This window comes from Apus apus, chromosome 2 (assembly GCF_020740795.1).
Source record: "Apus apus isolate bApuApu2 chromosome 2, bApuApu2.pri.cur, whole genome shotgun sequence".
Classification (NCBI taxonomy): domain Eukaryota; kingdom Metazoa; phylum Chordata; class Aves; order Apodiformes; family Apodidae; genus Apus; species Apus apus.
The window spans coordinates 39,500,497-39,520,515 of record NC_067283.1 but is presented as its reverse complement, the minus strand read 5'-3'; the positions used below and the strand labels follow the sequence as shown (position 1 = coordinate 39,520,515).

General features: G+C 45.8%; 2 protein-coding genes across 5 annotated transcripts; one reads left to right on the top strand and one right to left on the bottom strand.

Moving 5' to 3' along the window:
* Window positions 1–317: 317 nt before the first annotated feature.
* On the bottom strand, window positions 318–5,181 carry RPL15 (ribosomal protein L15). 2 transcript variants are annotated; one of them, XM_051609681.1, is made up of 4 exons: window positions 5,098–5,181; window positions 3,936–4,117; window positions 2,757–2,893; window positions 318–677 (listed from the first exon to the last, which is right to left on the bottom strand). In XM_051609681.1, the coding sequence occupies exons 2-4, from the start codon at window positions 4,105–4,107 to the stop codon at window positions 372–374; spliced, it is 615 nt and encodes a 204-aa protein (XP_051465641.1). In that variant the 5' UTR covers window positions 4,108–4,117; window positions 5,098–5,181; the 3' UTR covers window positions 318–371. The 2 variants fall into 2 exon arrangements, with proteins under 2 accessions (XP_051465641.1, XP_051465640.1); XM_051609680.1 differs by lacking the exon at window positions 5,098–5,181 and adding an exon at window positions 4,986–5,006.
* An 83-nt stretch (window positions 5,182–5,264) lies between these two features.
* Window positions 5,265–18,671, top strand: NKIRAS1 (NFKB inhibitor interacting Ras like 1). 3 transcript variants are annotated; one of them, XM_051610238.1, is made up of 6 exons: window positions 5,265–5,347; window positions 5,838–5,931; window positions 6,137–6,432; window positions 6,608–6,734; window positions 13,819–14,060; window positions 16,928–18,671. In XM_051610238.1, the coding sequence occupies exons 3-6, from the start codon at window positions 6,430–6,432 to the stop codon at window positions 17,165–17,167; spliced, it is 612 nt and encodes a 203-aa protein (XP_051466198.1). In that variant the 5' UTR covers window positions 5,265–5,347; window positions 5,838–5,931; window positions 6,137–6,429; the 3' UTR covers window positions 17,168–18,671. The 3 variants fall into 3 exon arrangements, with proteins under 3 accessions (XP_051466198.1, XP_051466199.1, XP_051466200.1); XM_051610239.1 differs by lacking the exon at window positions 6,137–6,432; XM_051610240.1 differs by lacking the exons at window positions 5,838–5,931; window positions 6,137–6,432 and having other exon boundaries at window positions 5,269–5,347.
* Window positions 18,672–20,019: the final 1,348 nt, after the last annotated feature.

Sequence of the window (20,019 nt, the reverse complement as noted above, 5' to 3'; positions counted from 1 at the left end):
TTTCAGTTTACATCTCATTGCACAAGATCAAAGCTGGCCTTCAGTCTAAGCACAGGACAGAGACCCTGACCTACAGACAGTGAAGAAGTATAGCCAGACCAACAAAAAAAAAAAACCCAAACATGTTAGGCTTTAAATTCACACCACAAATGTATTTTCAGTCTTATAAAAAGATCCCTCACAGAACTCTATGCTTGGAGCCTACAATCTTCACAAATATCAAATGACATTTTCAAAGGCCTCTCAAAATATGGAAAAAACTGAACTCCTGGAGAACACTACACTTCTCCGCATAAACCAAGAAGCAGCAGAAGCAGTTGTTAAATTCAACAACCCACATCAGCTTTATTAGATTGTTACATTTACAAGACTTAACGGTAGCGGTGCAGCTGCAGGGTATTGCGCCTTCTCCAGGCAGCACGACGTGAGCCACCAATGGTGTGGTGGAATTTGTGGCCCTTGCCCAGACCACGACTCTTCCGCCCAGCTGATGTCAGCCCACGCATCTCTCTGTGCTTGTGGACAGGCTTGGTGATCCATTGGGTGTCAGGGTTGCGCCTGATGGTCTTATGGAAGGGATCGATCAGGATCACTTCGAAAAACTTGTAAGTGGAATCTTCACCCACCCAGTAGGAGTTCAAGACTCTCAGAGCCCCACAGTGACGGCCAGCACGTTCCTAGAGGAAAAAAAAATAATGCAAAGGCTGTAAAATCATGGATGCAGGGCATTATTTATGCTGAAAGATACGAGTAACTCACAACCAAAATTTTGCAGGTGCTAGAAATTTCAATTAGCCCTGAGATACCCTCTCTTCCTAGAACAACTGTTACCCTTCCACTTGCAAAGACACATGAAAAAGCAATAGCTAAAAGGAATGCTGTATTGAAAAAAAAAGGCTGCATTCCTACCTTAAATGGGTTTTAAAGAACTTTGGGACAAAGGTGCTTGGTTGACAAAAGAATTACTTTGTACACAGAAGCACCCAATAAGTAAATATACAGAGTTAAAAATAACTTTAATGTGAAAATGAAGAGCAAAAGTTGAACTTGGGGAACAATCTTTTGTGGGAAGTTATGAAAGACCAATCAATTTGCACATTGAAAGCTACAGGGGAGAAAGATATTTCTGCAGAGAATAAGCCCATACTGACAGAAGAGAAAGAGCTGATGTAACAAGTCTTTACTCCACTGCTGGTGTATCAGTCCTTGCTACTCTGATCCTCCCTTGTGGTTGGAAAGCAGTCTTAGTTCAGAAAACAAAACAAAGCAGAAAATACTAATTATGCAACTCCATCTGCCCTGCCTGTCCAGAATGCTTCTTATTTTAAATACCAGAAGCATGTTTAATCCTTGTACTTTATCATCACTGTGGGAAAGTATAAACCAATGGAGCCAACCAACTTCTACCTCAATGCAATCCCAAACTACTGCTACACTACACAGCACTTGGCTATTTTCTGCATATATATTCAAATTCTTTCAAGTCCTTGTTCTATACTAGCATATGAGAGCAATATATAATAAACATTAAAATGCCAGCCACTCTCAACCAGCTTTTATGTGGGGATGGTAGCTACAATGGAGGCTTTACATGTCTGCAGTACTTCCCTCTGAAAAATTTAAGTATTTCAGGAAAACCATGTCAGTTTCAGAAAATTTCAAACTAAAACTGAGGGCAGATAACCTCTTCCATGAGCTGTCAACACAAGTGAGCATGTGATTAGCCATCAGATAGCTGGCAATAGCACACGAGCACACTGTAAGCACTGAAGACATAGAATCACATCTTTAATTTACACCCATCACCTGTGTTTCTTTTAAATGATCATGTCCCTTTTATTTTTTTCCCCTTTTTTAAAAACCCACTTGCTGAATTAATTCATTAATATTTTTGAAGTCCTGGGAACAGAAGTCTTCTGCTTCAAGACAGAAAGGCAACGAGCAGCCTCCATTCGTCTACAATGTCTCTTTTTTGAGAGTGCAGACCAGTGTTACTTCTAACTCACGGAATGTTTTTCTAAAGGTGAGAACTGTATCTCTTTAACAGTACTACTGTGGCATTATGAAAATTAAAGATCTCATGAAAGTTTCCATTTTGAGTATTTCAGCAGGTAACAGTATCTCATCTAAAAAACAAGTTAACCACCAATCTCTGTGCTTGTGAGGTACCTAAGCTTTTTATAAAGAACAAGGAGGTCTCTAGCATGCTGGTTTTGGATCCTATGGTACAGCCAAGAATACTGCGCAGCTACACAAACAGGTGACCCAGAGTTCAAGATGAGAACTCATCTGCACTCTCTGAAAGGACCATTACTAAAGCAGGTAATAAATACATGGCAGGGAGCACAGTGGAAGGGTTTAACAATGAACAAAGTCAGACACCTTAGCATATTTCAATTTTTACTCTGCATGCCTAACCCTTTACTTTACTGGGGTTTACACCAGTTGTCTATTTTTCACTACAAATATTGTGGTGTGCTCTAGAAATAAGTATACACTACAGATGCCAACAAATCACCTAAGTAGTGCTTTCCTCAGACCCCATTTGTCAAGTCTGAATAATTTTTCTCCATTTGTCTCAACACAGCTTTTCTAGACTTTCTGGTACTTCCCTGCCATCAGTATTCAAGATCGTTCACTCAACACATTAACAGAAAGGTTGTGTGGGCTTTTTCTGTCACTGAGTATTTTCAAAATTCAAAGACCAAGACCTTCTTCCTACTGCATAGTTTCTGAGTGATAATCAAAATAATCACCTCTGCAACAGACTGAAGACTCCGGGCAAACTTCAGCTGGTTAACACCATGATGCACAGGTTTGCCATAGGTTGCACCTTTCGGGACCGGGCGCTTACGACCACCACGGCGAACACGGACACGGTAGATCACGTAGCCTAGAAGAAAGGGTGACTTAGGAACCAGAAGAATTCTGTAGCTTAGCAAATGCAGATCACAGCAAGGCAATTCTTCATGCTCATACTGCACTTCCCACCCTGAAAGCTTCACATGAAAATTAGGCCACTATACCAATCTTCACCAAAACCTACAAGTGGAGGTGGCTAGCACAAGATGCTTTTGTTACTTCCATTACTAGTGAGTAAAGGAAGTGTTGTTCCATCACAACTATTTTTTACTTCCAAACCAGTGTTGATGGCACCTTTCCAATACGCGGTTCCAAATACAATCAGAACAGCTACGTTGTTACACAAAAATATCCTACCCTGAAACATCCAACAATACAAACTACCCCAAAACTAAAATCCCATGTTCTGGAAGTAGCATTCATGAAGCTCTGAAGCACAAACCATCCACCAAACCTGCTGAAATATGATCGCTTAAAAATGAGGAAAAGCATCAAACTTCACAAGCAGTAACAGAAGCGTAGACTCCAAGCTTTATATTTTCACGGTGAACAAACATGTTGTTTTAAGGATATGCTCAGGCTGCAGATGGGCGGCCACTTTCCCCAAATTTCTTTCACTGACCATCAACTATTTTCTAATGGCACCACAACCTACGCCATCTTGCTTGCTCAAGCACATACAGCTGTAACACAGTCAAAATAATGCATGATAAAATCTGGGCAGAAAAGTGACACCCTTGAAACCTAGGATACTAAAAGCACTGGTCAACTCTGCAGTAGTAACATGGAACAAGAAATAAAGGCAAAGCCCACGTGATCTCCATCTGTCAAAATGGCCACAGAAGGAGTGAACTCAAAACCACATCAAGTACAGTTTCAAGCAGTGGGCAGCGTTACCACTTGAACACATTTGTAATATAAAGTTCATTTAAAGCAAGACACTCCAGGTTCTCAGGGAGTATTTCAATTTCAGATTTTGCTACTCCACTATCACTTCAGGAAGGAAAGAAGCCGACATACAAGGTGGTCACTCCCTCACGAAGCACACGGACTGCACCTCTACACCCCATTACCTTGCTTGGCCTTATATCCCAGCCTGCGAGCTTTGTCTGGTCGGGTGGGGCGCGGAGCCCGGTGCAGGGCCGAGAGCTGCCGGTACTGCCAGCAGCGCACGCGGAGCAGGAACCGCATCACGTCCGACTGCTTCTTCCTCCATAGCTCCTGGATGTACTTGTAGGCACCCATCCTTGTCTACCTGCAGAATCGAGGTGTCAGTGAAAAAAGTGCACCACATCTCATTCCAGGTCTGAGCAGCTCCCAACAGAGATGCTGCGTAAAACCACACAGGTAACACCACAGGCATGGAGGGTGCTCTCAAGCCTCTTTTACACCACTGGCACATCTGGTAACATGGCCCATACTTGGCAGCCTCCAACAGAACAGAGGCCAGTTGTCACTCTCAGCCATTTTTTTCTTTTCCTATGTTCCTAAGTGTTGAACTCCTCAGCTGAGAATTCTTCAGGTGTGTATGCCAGATGCTACCAAAATTGATTTTTAAAATAAAATATAACTTTAGAATCAAGTTATATATATTAACTTACAAAGAAATACGTGAGTTTGGGTGGTGTGGTCCTTATTTTCAGTGGGATTTAATTACCCCTAAAAACACCTGTGCTCTCATGCACCTGCAGCAATTAGCACGTGTGAGTGCACTCCATCAAACACCTCCCAAATCGCCATCAGAATAACGCAGCTTATTTTATTTGTACAAGAAAACCCCCCAATTATTCATGGCAACTTTCCACAACCCTCTCTGCACAGCCACGGGCAACCTAAGCTACCCCCCTGTACAGCAGCATTACGGCACAAACCACCACAGACCAGCTGCAAACCCAGACCCGCACTAGGAGGCGCGGCCTGTAATCAAGACGAACCCGCAGCGCGGCAGCGCACGGCCTTCCCCTCACTCCAGGCAACCCCGGCCCGAGTGTCCCCCTCCCAGCCCCACACCCCGGGCAGCCCGCCCGCCCCGGCGAGGCGCAGCTACGGGCCCTTCACTAGCCCTCCAGGCCTGCGGCCCGCCCGGGCCCCGCAGAGCCCCCGCGCCGTGTGAGCAGCCCGACCTCCCCGCCAGGGCGGCAGCGGGCGGGGGCGGCAGCGCGGCGGGCAGATGCTCGCCCTGGGCCCAGGATGGAGCCGGATTGCGGGAAAGGCCGAGCACGGACAGCTCCTCACCTGATGGCTCCCCGCACCGGAAAGGAAGAGACCTCCTTCCCACAACCCCTTGCGGTGACATCACGCTTCCGGCGGCGGTTGCGGTGCCTCATGGGTAATGTAGTCCTGGGGCGGCCGGGCCTCCCGCCCCGCCCCGGCCCGGCCCGGCCCGGCCCGGCCCGGCCCCCGCGCCCGCCAATGGCGGCAGGGAGCGCAGCGCGGCCCGCCCGCCCGGCGCGGCTCCGTGCGGCGCCGGGGAGCCCGGGTCCAGGTGGGGCAGGGGCCGAGGGGGCCAGGGCCGCGCACCGGGGCGCGGGAACCCGCGGGGCGGGAAAGGGGGGGCCCGGCCTCGGGCGGGGGCGCCCTCTGAAACCCCCCGAAACCTCCGGCCCGGGAGAGCCCCGCAGTAGCTGAGGGGGGGGGGGTGACCTAAAGAGAAGTACTTTAAAAGAGATCCTGACCAGAACCCTTAAAATACCGTGATGAACAATAATTAAAGGAAAATCATAAAAAGAAATGATAAATCCTAAGGGGGGGGGGGGGGAAGCCCTAAAAATGGCTGTAAGGCCCGTTGGGTGCGGGGTGCGGGCGGGGGCAGCGCAGCGCCTGCTGCTGCTGCTGCTGCTGCTGCTGCTGCTGCTGCTGCTGCTGCTGCGGGGGGGCCAGGCCCTCAGCGGGAATCAGAACGGGAACCAGGCTTTCCCGCCCGGCAGAGCCCCTCTCCCTGCGGCTGCGGGGGGTGCGACCTTTCTGCTTTTCAGGGCGTGCCTTGCAGAGCACCCCGGCTTCTGAGGCGTCACCTGGTTCCACTGGAATTGAAGCCGGACGACGTCAGCCCCCCCTGGTCCTGAAAAGGTACTGCTCTGCTCTCACCGCTGCGGCAAGCTGCCCCAGCAGCAGCCCCGGGCTCGGGCCCGCCGCCCTGCCCGGGCGCGCTGGCAGAGGGACTGGCCTGGCTTCTCGCGGCCTCCTGCTAGAACCAACCCCCAGAACGTATTTTAAAACCCTGCTTTTGCATTTGCTTTCCTGTGCTTCAGCCTTTCGTGCTCCTGTTTTCTAGCTCCTCACCTGTAAAAGGTAGAAGCCCTCTGTATGTGAAATAAAAAGGAGGGAACCACCGTTCTGTCATGTGTCCAGAAGCCATCCTGATACCACCAGGCACCATCAGGCCCGCAGCAAAAACATGCAGCCCGATAAGTCTTCCAACGCACACACATGCCAACAAGCACAGCCCCTCGCCAGCAGGTTTACAAACTGCACTGCTCGCAAACAGTCTCCCTGAGCCCAACGGGACGAGCGTCGAGGCTGCAGGGAAGCGTCGGCACCGATGGCAGCAGCCTAAAACCTTAAAAAATGGTGTGGGAGGACACTCTAGTCCTAAAAATACCAGTCGCTGGCGAGCGCCGGGGAGGGAGCTGTGCCTCCCAGTCACCCGCTGCTTCGCGTTTTGCCTCTCGCCTTTGGGGGGCTTTGCTTCTGCCCGCTGCTGAGCGGTGCCAGCGCGCCGGGTAACCCTGCTGTGTCTGCCCAGGGCTCGCCTGCCGACTCCGCCCTCACGGGAAAGATGGGGAAGGGCTACAAGGTGGTGGTTTGTGGAATGGCCTCGGTGGGAAAGACTGCGATTTTGGAGCAGCTTCTCTATGGCAAGCATACTGTTGGTGAGATATTTTGACTTTTTTTTTTTTTTTTTCCCTGCCGAATTGTTTCCTCTTCCAGAATCTTGTTCTGTGTGGGCCCCCAAAAAAAGCCAGTAACCGAGGTCTGCAAACAGCACTGAGGTGAAGGAGGAAATAATTGTGGTTTTGCTGCACCTCTGGGCAGTTCTTCAAATTTATAGTCCCTTGTTTACTGATTTTTAAAAGAGGCTTGGAGAAGAACCTTTTCCCTGATGTTCCCAGTTATAAAATACCTGAATGTTTAAAAAGAAACAAACACAAAAAGTAGGCGTTGTGCTTGCTGCCTATTTACATAATATCTCTTTCCCTGAAAGACGTTGTAGATGCCTGAAAAATAAATAGATAGCACATGATGAGCGGAGAGACTGGACTTTTGCTCCATCTTCTTAAAGCTTTCTATTGCTTGGTTTTGGTTAATATTTAATCAAAGAGCTTAAAAAAAAAACCCGCAAAACACAAACAGCTCTGCTTTAGGTCCCACATTCTGTGCTGAACTTCAAGGGCCAAGCTTCTCGGCTCTCACAGAAATCCTTCCGTGGAAAATGGACTTGAGAGGAGCATGGAATGTCTGAGACTGGCTGTGCACAAAAGAAAGGGAATGAAGGCAAAGCCAGCTTGTTTCCCTCAGTGTCTGCATGACAGCTTTGAGAGGAAGGGCAACGATCAACAGGCTGATAAATTATTCCTGCTTCCCCCAGAAACAAGAGGTGGCACTAGGGGTGAATCTCAGGGCTTTGACAGAAGATGTCTAGTCCATTTGTATCTTTTCCTTAGGCTGGTAAATTGAATGCTGGAGTAAGTGACTGGAGAAACACTAGGATTTCTAGAACGGTGCTTTGCAGGCGCTGCGCCTTTAAAATGTGTGGATGGGAGGAATTTGCTGGCAAAGCGTGATACAGAACTGCGTGCTAATACCCTCGTTTAAAGGGAGGATTTCCTCTAATGTTGCAGCAGCATCTGTTTCCAGCATCCTGCCGAGCCCTGTGCACGTAGCCCCGAGTAGCTTTCAGCGTGAAGGTTGCAAAACCTGCAGGCTGAAGGTTTTCTCCGTCGTTACTGACCTGCCTCTCCACTGTGCTGGGTGATTGTCAGAGCCACCCAAGCAGCGTGAGCAAGGCCACGTTGCTTAAATCATGTTGCCTTGCATTACTTGCTCCCCCAAACTCCTACTAGCCACCCAGGCAGGAAGGATATTCGGGTGTTGCTGATCAGAGGAGCTATTTATGGAACCAGCCATGTACATGATTATACAACGTCACAGATACTGACATAAACAGAGGGAGGCCTCGTGTCCAGGGTTTAGCTGCAGGTGTGCTACCAAACCCTCCACTCCAGCTCAGCCATTGTGCAATGCAGTCTTTCCCCCTCTTCACTCAAAAACATCATTTTTCCTTTCCTGCAGCTCTGCTCTTATGTTTTTTGAGCTAACAGTAAAGGGAGGGAGCAGCTGATATTGGGGGTGTATATGTGTGTATGCAAGGGGAGAAGGAAGAACATAGTCTCCCATTTTATATGATTTTCATAGAATTGTAGAAGAGTTTGGGTTGCAAGGGATTTTTGAAGGTCATCTAGTCCAACCCCCCTGCAGTAAGCAGGGACATCTTTGACTAGATCAGGTTGTTCAGAGCTCTGTCCAACTTGACCTGGAATGTTTCGAGGGATGGGGCATCTACCACCTCTCTGGGCAACCCGTTCCAGTGTTTCACCACCCTCATTGTAAGAAATGTCTTCTTCATAGCTAGTTGAAATTTACCCTTTTGTAGTGCTTTTGATAGCACCCACGTGTCCGACAAGCAGTCTGGGGGATGGACTGATAAGTTGGTGTTTCTGGCAATCCCACTGAGTGGCCACCATTCCCCCTGCCTCTTCCTCAGCCCACGGACAGAGAGGGTGCCTGAAGTATGGTGAAAACGGTTCCCAGAAGAGATTTAGCTGCTGCTCCAATCTCTGTTGATTTAACCCTCAAACTGTGGAGGCAGGACACCACAGTGAGGGTCTTCCTGGACAAGGACAGAGTTTGAGAACTGGCGAGTCCTTCATCGCTCCTCAGCTGAGTGGCTTTAAACTGCACAGACCCGCTGCTAGTCCTACCATAGCAAGGGTGGCCCCTCCAAGCTGTAAACATGATTACTGAATCTCAGCCCTCGGTTCCTAAAACTTGTGATCTCCAGAAAACTGAGGTGTACGTCTTGGCCTCTGGCCTTTTTGGCAGGAGGTGAAAAGGACTAGTGTGTTTGCTGAAAGCCTGTTTGTTCAAAGCCAACTAGCAAGGCAGCTCACCAAGTATGGCAACATGGACACAAGCTGTTTCAAAACCTGTGCTTCCTGACTGACGTCAGGAGCAGCCCTGTGGCTGGTCCGAGGGATGGGGAACTGTGGGGAGGACTTCTAAGCCAACGCATGGAGTCTTTCCATTCCTGACGGCATTCACATCCTCCTACTGACAAGAGGCATGCTCGAACTTGGTTGCAGGCTCAGAGCACAAGGTCTGGTGCCATTCTTTCAGTTGTCCCAGCCACTGACATGGGGGTCTCCTCCTGGCTGTACGTTAGCTTTGAGTCTATGTATATGCTCATGTGCCTCCTGTTGACTTTCCTGTAAAAAGGAGTGGTGGCACAGTTGCTATCAGGGAAGTGATTAGTGTCCTTGGAGGTTTCACGCTGCTATATAAAGCCCTTGGCTCTGAGCCCACACTCCCGGCTGTGTGCTTGGTGATGGTGCTGTAAACCCAGTTGTGCTGTCTTTCTTTTCCTAGAAACACATGCATCTTCAGCTCTCCCTGGCTTGTCATGGGTGAAATTCCTAAGTGCTGCCATTACTTACATGGTCAGCAGCCAGCACTGCTGCAAAGGCACTAAGATTGCTTGAGGTCAAAGAGGAAAAAAGTACTCGGGAGGCAGGAATACTTCCCCAAAAGGAGTATTTGTGTTGCTGGAGCATGTGAGCAACAACATATGGTATTGGGCTTTGTGCTAGGCTTTCAAACTGCAAGAGGGGCTGTTTGCCTTGGATAAGAAAGGAGAGGGCAAAAAGATGAGAGATGCTGTCAGAGCCACATAAATTCATGTACATGCATGGTAACCTCTGGCTAAACTGATACAAGGAATCGGACAGAATCTGAAAGATGGCATTTGAAGTGGGTGCAGGTTTAGCTCTGAGTCTTGTAGGCACTGTATTGCCATAGGTCAGGCCAAATGGTTAAGACTTGCACGTATGTCTATGGTTGCCTTGGTGCTGGGGTTGATCTCTCTTTTTGTGGCTTAAATGTTGTGTTTGTCCAAGTCCTCCATCTCTCTTGCTCTCCTAAGAAAGAGAGCCCAGTCTTTTCTTCTAGGTCATTAAATGGGTCCTTGACTGGCAGCAGAAGTTTGTCTCACTAAACACCTGTGGTACCTGGCAATGCTTGGCCTGAGCTCTCTTGAAAGGGCTAACGGGCGAGTTGATGGCTTAACTTCAACAAGGGACATGTCTGTAAAGAGGATAGGTACTTTTCCTTAGACAGTGTTCCCATTCAGTGATGGTGCAGAAAGAATGATTAAAACATCTCTGGCCCCTCAACCTATGGGTAAAGCTTATCAGATGAACAGGAGGAGATAGGAAACACTATTTTCCTTATCTTTGCCTCCTGGTTGTGCAAATAGCCAGTATGGTCAGTTATTCATAAGCAGCTACTTCAAATCATCTTACTAGCAGGGAATGTAAACACCACGCATTATCGTGGTAGAACCCATAATGAAAGCATTTGCCTCACTTGGTCTCAGCTGGAGGGAGCTGGGGGTTTGACTTTCACAGCTCTGAAGATGTGCAGGCTAATTAACCAAATTGTGCATCCTTGTATCTTTGTTTCTTAAATCAAAACTACCTTTTGATAGAGCTGTAGTCAGCTTTGTATTTTAGAAATAGATGAAAAAGGAGCTGAATGTAGGCAACTACGGGTTACCACTGTGGTTACTATTTGGTGGGACCAGTACTTAAACAGAAGCTAAATCTAAATAGACCAGCTCCTGCTTAAGGCCTGTCCAGCTCTTCTCCCAGTCAAAGATCCTCTGATATGCTGACATTTGAGATCTAAGTAAGCAAAGCCTGTTATCCCACAGTTTACAAACACAAGGAGTATCAGACTTTAGGAGCTCTTTGCTAAATTCCCACTGGAAGGAGGGAAGGACAGATTGCATAGGAGATCTTCAGAAGTACTCAGTAAGATACAAATTTTGTATTGCATTTATGTTTGAGAGTCACTTGGGAACTTCTGAAATTCCATCCATTCTGAAACTTTTCTTTATTTTGATATTTGCAATATCTCTGCCTTGTCTAGTCTGAGTGTGCAGTATTCACTAGAAAATCGAGCCTCTTTTCTCAATGGGAAACCACCAAGGGTTGAAACACCACCCAATTTATGACTGAGGCTTCCTCTTGCAGTTCCTCTGTGGCAGCAGTGGGTAACACAGGCAAAGACCTTTCTGCCTCTCCCAAGACTTGCACCAGCTAAGTACATGTTAGAGAATGGCATAAATCTCCTGTCTGTTCCTCTTTTCCCTCCCTAACTTTTTTTCACCTTTAGTTTGCAAAGAAACTATGAGATTGTTTATTGTCTTCTTTGTTCTCCTTTCCTTTGCCCCTATGGTTTCTGAACCTGAAAGCTGGCTCCATCTACCCATCCATCTGTGTCACAGCCATAGATATATCAAAATATGTTCCTGTAAATTTAGAAAAACTGCTAGCAGGAGAGAGAGAAAAGGCCCATGGTAATGCTCTCCTCCAAGGAGAACCTACTCAAGCTAGCAGCAGTCTACAGGGCAGCGCTCCCAGTGCCAGCTGCCCTTGCCCCCCCCCCCCCAGGTAGCATCCTTGTGACAGGGAGGATGGGATGGTGCCAGACAACTTCCTAGGACACTGGGTTTTCCTGAGTAGTTTTGTTGCTCGTACAACAACTTGCCCGACACACGTTTGAATAAGACTGGGAAAGTGGGTGAAAGGGGTGGTGCTAACAAAAAATGTAATTCTTGTTGCCAGCAAGATGTGGCTAACATATGGTCTGGGCTTTGGAAGCAGGGCCCAGAATAAAGTGACATAGGAATGTCTGAAAATTACCTGTGTTTGCTTCAGTATACTACCTCCCCCATTGTATGTGAAATTTCAGCTCTCAAATTGGATACTGATGCATGAATTCCATTTCCCTCCAAAGTGTCCCCTCCCATTTCACATCAAAATTTGTTGCTATATTCTGCTGACTTAACTCCCAGATCTTCATTTTTCCTCTTCATTTTTAAGTAGGATGTTAAAAGACATAATTTGCACTGTTACTTTTAATACCATCAGGAAGAAGCTGTCATAGGAGAACGTGGATATATTAGACTGTTGAATTACAGGGCAACATTTAGATGTTAAAACCCTGTCCAAGATTATTCATTGCTTTCTAAAAAGAAAACTTAGGTACTTACGGTGCATTCCTTCTTGCCACAGCAGTATTTACTGATGCTAGATATTCCCTTGACCTCTCTGTACAGTGCAATGAGGCAGAGCAAGAAAAAAATACAGTGCTGTATTCAGAAAGGGCTCTGTTATCTACTCCAGTCTTTAAAAACGCCCTTGTAACACATTCTCCAACCACTAGAAACATGTTTGTGCTTCCTTTTCATTAACCTTTGTTTTGTCCTTCTCCTCTTAGTTTTGCTTCTGCACATTAGCATGGCTATATTTGGAGGCAAGAAAAATTAATTTGTTGCAAACCTAATAAGAGTTTGATCTATGAAGACTGCATGGAGAGAGGCAAAAAGAACAGCTTGTGCCACTTTCCTGTATAGGAATGCTGCATACATCATGGGAAACCATCCGCGTGGGTGGAATGCTTTAGCTTGTTGTCAATGTGAAGTATTTTGAATAGTGTCACTGAATATAGCAAAATCCTTATTTTCACAGGCCAGATAATTCCTCGTGTTTTCTTAAACAATGCACTAATATGTCCCTTTTTGGCAGACAGAGAATAACGCTCATTATTGTACCCTCCAACAGCAAACAATTCATGTATCTAGGAGTGCAGTGGAGGCAAAAACGTGGATTGTAGGGGGTTTATATGAATGCTTAAAACTGACTCTGAAAGTGGCCCAGCTACACCATAGCTTAGTTGCATATTTTGTAAGGATCTGTAACCTTTTTATGCACCAGCATCCAGGGGGAACACAAAGCTAAGGTGATCTATGTGTTTTTAGGTTTTACTTTGGAAAAAAATAATTTTAATTAGTTCAAAGTAAGCTGCCTTGAATTGCCTCACATTTACCATGGGGGGAGGAAGACAGGAGAGCCAGTACACAGATAGTTACCATGGAGCAGGTGATACATACATGAAAGTTTGTTACCTTGTGCATGCTCTTACCTTGCAGTAAATGAGCTTGTTCCTATTAGCAAATATGAGTCATTTTAAATCCCTAAGGGATGGAAGAAGCTCACTGTGTATTTGAGTAAATATAGCATGCAACTTCTCTTGCATGCAAACGTCCCCTTCCCTTTCTGGCTTGATTTCACTTATTGGTTAGTTGTACCACCAATACACATTCATTTCCAGAATTATTCTTTTGGCTTCTACTTTTGCCATATGATCCAGCTTGGTATGAAGCAAAGAAGTAGGCTCAAGATGTTAGTACTTGACTATCTGGCATTCCTTGGCTGTTATTCCAAAAGGGTATGTTTGGGCAGGCCTGCTTGCAGCATGTTTGGCACAGAACTGATAACCTGGGTGGCTGGAGTTTTGGAAACCTGGGGGAAGAGCGGTATATCTTATCCTGTCCTGAAAGTGCATGTTGTATAGATTAATTTTACATACATAATCATGTGCTCATATATTAGATGGCTGTATTTACGCAGTGCCTCTGCATTGTAAATAGCTGGTGTGGTGATCTGTGAATACAGCCATTCATGGGGGTGTCAGGCAAGGTTGAGTCCAGGTCAAGTCATGCTGGAAAACATGCACTGAAAGCTATTGTGGGGTAAAATTCGGCTGTATTGCAAATAATTCTTACGGTGGTGTTGTACTTACACCAGTTGAACTTGCTTGCTTGTTTTAAAACAGGCTTAGAAGAGGGTGCCACAATGGAAGATGTGTATTTGGCCTCGGTGGAAACAGACCGAGGCGTGAAGGAACAGTTACGACTTTATGACACCAGGGGTCTGCAGGAGGGCGTAGAATTGCCAAAACACTATTTCTCTGTCGCTGATGGCTTTGTTCTGGTGTACGCTGTGACCAGCCTCGAAGCTTTCCAGAGAGTAGAACTGCTCAAAAAGGAGATTGACGTCTTCAGAGACAAAAAAGAGGTAACTGCATGGTGCTTTATCTGCTTGGATAATCGGTGTATCAGTGATAAGAAGTTAAGGTTGCAAAGCGTATCTTTTGTTTCTGTAAAATTCTCATACAAAGGAAAACTAACGTACCCACAGCCTTAGGCAATCCAGCAAAAGGAAGCTTTCTTATGCTGGGGAAGCCTAATTCACATGCCATGCAGGTCATGCAAAAGAATGCGGGTTTTTTTTCCTCCTTAATTCCTCTAGTACAACTAAAACTCAGTGAGCTGAATGCACCAGCTAGGACACTTATGACTAATAAAACATACGGTCTACAGCAGTGCAGTTCATATGGGTTTTTTTTAGATATTGTACATGGGAAGTCAAGTGCATAGAAAAATATAACGAAGGGCATTATCTTTGTTTGTTTTGTATTCATGCACTTGATGACTTACAAACTAGAGTAATTGACAATGGGTCTCCCAGACATTAGTCAATTGGCAAAGCGGCTTTAATGTATTTTAACAACCATATTGAATCAATTCAATTGTGTGAAATGACTGCTCTATTTTCCCTTAGAAAGCAGCTAGTGTTTTCAGCTGACAGTGTTCCAGCTTAGCAAAACAAATATAACTTGCATGTGGCATTAGCATTATGGCTTTTCTTACAGTATCTTTATATTCTCAAGTAGTTTTCCCTGTTAAATGTTAAATTTCCCTTCAGCCTACAGCTTTCCAAATGTCTGGTTCATGCTGTTAAAAAAATAAAAAGGGCATGAAGAATTAATTGGATAATGGTAGGGTGAGACTTACCAAAAATGTAATTTGTTTAGTACTGACAGCACATAGGATGGTGGAGGAAGGCAGGCTTCAAGTTTGACAGCAGCCGAACTTGCAGTCACAGGAGAGGTTTAGTAGCTGGTAGGGCTGGTGTGAGCTACAGGCTGTCACGTTATTTGAGGGATACAGGAGTCAATCACAACTCCCCTGCAGGGCAAGGAAAGGTGGACGAGCAGGAAATTTTTCCCAAGTGCTGTGTTTTGTGAGGGCCCTGATCTGTTACTTTACAGCATATTGTATTGAGGAGAGGGAAATCAGCCACAACAGGATCTCTCTCTCTCTCTCTCTCTCTCTCCATGTTACCTGCCAGAACTTTTCTCTCTTGCTACATGCAGGTATTTTAGAAAACAGCCAACTTGCTTCTCCTCTGGGAGAACTTAAAGTTGTGATTTTGACTGAGGATAACTAGTCAAAAGAGTAGTGCCCACAATAAGCTGGATAAATTAGTTTTACTCCTCTGGTTTCTAGTCCATATAAAATGTTCTTTGAAGCGGGTAGAAGGTGAGATCAGGAGTCCTATCTTAAGATAGCATCAGGAGGCTTAAAGTTTGGGTTCTGCTAGAATCCATCCTTAACCAAATTAGGGATGTATCTCCACTCATGGTGCTTCTGATCTGGCAGAACTTCACCTTGCTGAGTGGCACAATCCACTGTTGTGTGACAGATGACAGAAGGGACTGATGGCTGCTTCCTTGCTTCTACTGGCCCACTGCTGTGGGGGCTATCCAGCACACAGCTTAAAGACAGGCCAAATTTTATACTAAATAGAGGATGTGTTCTCTCATACTGACAGAGCTTAACCATAGGCAAAATTCAGTTGAAGCAAGCAGTAAATGTATATGAAGATTGTATCTTCTTTCAAAGCCCTTGCAGAGGGAAAAACATTTTTTTCCAGGCACCATGGGTGGGCTGCTATAGACCTCACAGAACAGGACAAACATCTCTAGCTGGAAAGAACCAGAGGACATCCTGGAGTTAGCCTGATGAACAGGGAAGAGCAAGCAGATGTGGCCACAGTAAAAACTCCACATCATCAGCAAGAGAGGACTTTGTCACTTGATCTTTGTCAAACCACTAGCGTAGAGATGAGACCAGAGTTTGATGAAGGACCTTGAACTATAAATATAGGGCTGTTTTCCCCTAAAAGCTGATTCTGGTAAAACATTCTTAGAAAATGGTTAAAACAAGCAGGAGCAGTGACTTTAAGTGTTCAGCACTACTGTCAGCACTTCCCAGAACTGAAGTACCAGTCAGGCCACCGAGCTCAGCCACACTGTACTGTCACAGTGACACAGAAGTCACTTGACTGATCCTTACAGCTAAGGATCTGACTTGATAGAGCTGGGCTGCTCTGGTCACTAACTGGCTGCTCTTGAAACTGCTTCCTTGAGGATGGTGTTGATGCTTATCCAGCCTGTTCAGCGACCGAGGACTGTATGCTTAGGTCCCTCCAGTGGCTTCTCGTGCATGTAGGAGCGGGCATCTGGGCTGGGAGAGGGGTTTAACAGCCCAACTGCTCAGCAGCCTGCCCCGGCTGCAAGGCAGGGATGGCCTTGGGTATATTGCCAGCTGGGACTTGAGAAAAAACCAAGCTGGGCAAAATCCAGAGCTGCAGGGCTCAGGCTTTCTCTGCTGCCATGCATTTTTTTACCTCTCAAGCATCCACTGCTCTGACCTACTCGGATGTCAATACTCTTATCCTTTGTCTAGGGCAGATCAGTTGCCAAATAAATGCAGAATAGGGCTGTTTAACTTTGGCTCTTTTGGTTAGTTTCCCTTTAAGCAATCGTGGGGCGGGAGGGGGGGGGAGGGGGGCGGCAGAAAGTGGGGTGGAGCTGTGAGGAGAAGGGGAAGTCCTGCGTATCCTGTGATTAAAACCAGCTCCCAGGCTAATTCAGATCCCAGGCCCTGATCTTCCAAACTACACACAGCTTACCTTGTGCCAGTGCTAAGTTAAAGAACAGATCTGAACTGTGTTTCTACTTACTTGCCTGCTGTTTTAAAGCACTGTGAGTGGTGGATGCTTCTTTTATCAAGCTCACCCTTTCCTTTTGTTTGTAGGTAACAGTTATTGTCTTGGGAAACAAAACTGACCTCCTGGACCAAAGACAAGTGGAAACAGAAGCAGCACAGCAATGGGCAAGGGCTGAGAAAGTGAGACTGTGGGAAGTGACTGTGACAGATCGGAAAACACTGCTTGAGCCTTTCACCTTCTTAGCTAGCAAACTCTCCCAGTCCCAGAACAAATCAACATTTCCCTTGCCTGGAAGGAAGAGCAAAGGGAATAACTCTGATAATTAAGCTACTTTAGCATTGTCTGCTGCTGCCAGGTCACAGCCTAAGTCCTTTTTGTGCCATTTGCGTCTCACAGTTTCACTTAAAGCAATAATCTCATTCAGCAATAAAATCAGCAAGCTTATGGCCAAGAGGTATCCTTCCTGCTCATGGACTTGGCTTGAAAAAGTCACTGGTGGTTAAAGCCTTAAAAAGCACTTAATGAGAAGAGTTATCTTGTAACAAGGGTTATGGAGGCGGGAGGGACAGGTGGACTCCTCTCTAGCAGGGGTTTTGACTGTGCCTGGATACAGCCATATTGACAGACAAATCAACAAATTTATCATTAAGCAATCCCCCTGCAGATCTATAGCCTCTAGTCAGAAATAGTCCTAGCTGTAATAAAGCATTCAATTTGGAGAAAGGATATATTGGAAATGGCAACAGTGCTTTTACCTGGACCTTAAACATGGCCACAGGGTTTTTTGATGCTGCAGGAGGCTGAGGTCAGTGTGTTGTTGCAGACGAGGGCTTTGGGGCAGGAGGAACAGATTTAGCCACTGAAGTTCTGCTAGTGCCTGGGGAAAAAAACAAAACAAAACAAAACAAATCTTGTGGGAGATACTAAAACAGATCTACCCTGACATGAAGGTTGTCAACAAAGTCTGGCAAGCAGTGCTTTCAGCTCAGGAATTTATTTGTACAAACCAGAAAGCCCTCAGAGCGCTCATTCATTTAACTGCAACCTGAAGGACAACATAGCTGTATGTGGTTTTGTTCCAGTACGTCCAGTACAAATCACATAGGTGATAATTTTACTGAGAAATTATCCAAAGCAATTTTGCATGCAGGAGGCACTGCCTGGGCTCTGCTGGGTCTATTGCACAACACTCCTACCCAGCCATTCCACCAAGCTGCAGTAATCCGCCCTTGGCACGAAGCTACAGGCCAGATGACAACTGGTGCCAAGTGCTGTATTACTTAGTGAGAGGGGGCTAGGGAGTGTAGGAGGCTGCCTTTTGGGAACAGCCCTATGGCAAATGCCCAGAAATACCTGTACAAATGGCCTTGGTCTTAATACGCCACACGTTGTCCAGAAGCAGGAGCACAACTGTACGTCCTGTATTGGACTCTCCATGCTGGTAAACCTGGGCTGCAGGAATCTGCTGTCCTAGGTCAGCTTTTCAGTAAACTAAACAAAATTGGATATATAGGGACAGAACGAGCAGCTGTTCCTAGAGAGTGGCCAGCTTTTGGCCTCTAACAACCTCTTATACAAATTGATACTGGGTTTTCTTTATATTTTAAGACACGAGTGAGGAGAGGGAGTGAACAAGTCCCCAGTTCCTTCATTTTCCACTGAACTAATGTAATTTTGAGAATTTCACTGTGAATCAGCAAAACCATAAGCAATATTTGCACTGTCATATCATAACTGCTGAGTAGTAAATATGCCTAATTGTCATGATTAAGCTGTGTGCTTATAGCATGCTCTTCCTGAATACTGACAAATAAAAGTCCTTTAGCATGACTAATGTCAGAGCAGCAGTACAATTCACTTAAAATTAAGCAGGTATTCCTAGCTTTATAATGAAGGTAGACGAAACTGTTTATGTGCTTTGCTCAATGTAGTTTGGATTGCTGTGACCAAGGAGTAAGATAAGAGAGCAATTAGGAATGAGCAAGCTCTTGTAATTCCTTGCTAGAAACATACAATTGTTTCCATTGCAACACTGCAGCTGAGTAAGCACTATAGCATGACCTTCCCCAGCCAGGCTAGCCATAGTCATTGTCCCCAGCGATGCTGCAGAACACTCCCTCCTCACTCATTTCCTACCAAACACACGTGTACTCAAAGGCTTCTCCCTACCCAGAAGATTCCATGTCTGCCTGTATGCTTGAAGTGAGGGTGACTTCAGAGCAGCAGCAGTTCACCTCCTTGCTGCAACCTCTCACCAAGTAATTGGTTATGTTCCTCCTCTTCAGCTCTACAGAACCCTTCTTCCAGAAGGAACCTGATTCAGCTTTGGGTTAATCTCAATAAGCAAAGACCTCTGCTAATGACACATTGTCATTGATGCTGACCCTTGAGCCAAGGGGAATGCAGGTTCTTAAGTCAGAATTAACTTAAAATATGTGGAGATGGAAGGAACAGAGGCAAGTGGTTCCTGCCCAGTTCTGCACCCAGCAGACTTGGTGCCTATTCCACTACCAAGACTGATGTCATCTGTAGGATTCCAGAGCCGTGTGAGATCAGCTTGCTCACTTGCTCCCCTGAACACTCAGGACTTGACAATGTTTTAGGAAAGGTAAGCTAAAAAGGGATCTTCTGAATGACTAAAGCCATTTTTCTAAAAGAGTTACATAAAGGCAAACACGTTATCTTTGATTTGGTTAAATTCATTAGAAAAGAGTTTAGATAATTTTGGGCATTCATATAAACAACCACCATCCACTGTTTTCTTTCCTAAGCTTATTCTGATGCTTTTTAAGCACTCATATAAATTGTCTTTTCTAAGTACCATAGTATTTTATTGACAAGTGATGGAAAATAGAGCATCTCCTCCACAAACAATCGACACACAGTGGCTGGTACTGAGTCTGAAACTCACTGCAGTACAGTTTTACATGGGGTTAATGAGTGAAGTACAGAGTATAATGTAGTAGCTAAAGGGCAGAACACGTAATTTGTTCCTACTATTCCACTGACTCGAAACCTCTCCTAGGTCACTGGGATCACTTACCTACTACACAGCTAGGCAGTCTCTTCACAAGATAATGGAGAAAAGTTATCACAAAGTAGGAAAATATATCAGTAAGTTTAACCACCTTTCTCTGTTCCTCTTGAACTTCTATCTTGCCAAACAAACACTGTAGAA

Coding starts and splice junctions, on each gene's coding strand:
- NKIRAS1 (XM_051610238.1), top strand. Junction 6,735..13,818: donor CTATGGCAAGCATACTGTTG/GTGAGATATTTT, acceptor GTTTTAAAACAG/GCTTAGAAGAGGGTGCCACA. Junction 14,061..16,927: donor TCTTCAGAGACAAAAAAGAG/GTAACTGCATGG, acceptor TTTTGTTTGTAG/GTAACAGTTATTGTCTTGGG.
- RPL15 (XM_051609681.1), bottom strand. CDS start 4,107: ATGGGTGCCTACAAGTACATCCAGGAGCTATGGAGGAAGAAGCAGTCG. Junction 2,894..3,935: donor GGGATATAAGGCCAAGCAAG/GTAATGGGGTGT, acceptor CCTTTCTTCTAG/GCTACGTGATCTACCGTGTC. Junction 678..2,756: donor GTCTTCAGTCTGTTGCAGAG/GTGATTATTTTG, acceptor TTTTTCCTCTAG/GAACGTGCTGGCCGTCACTG.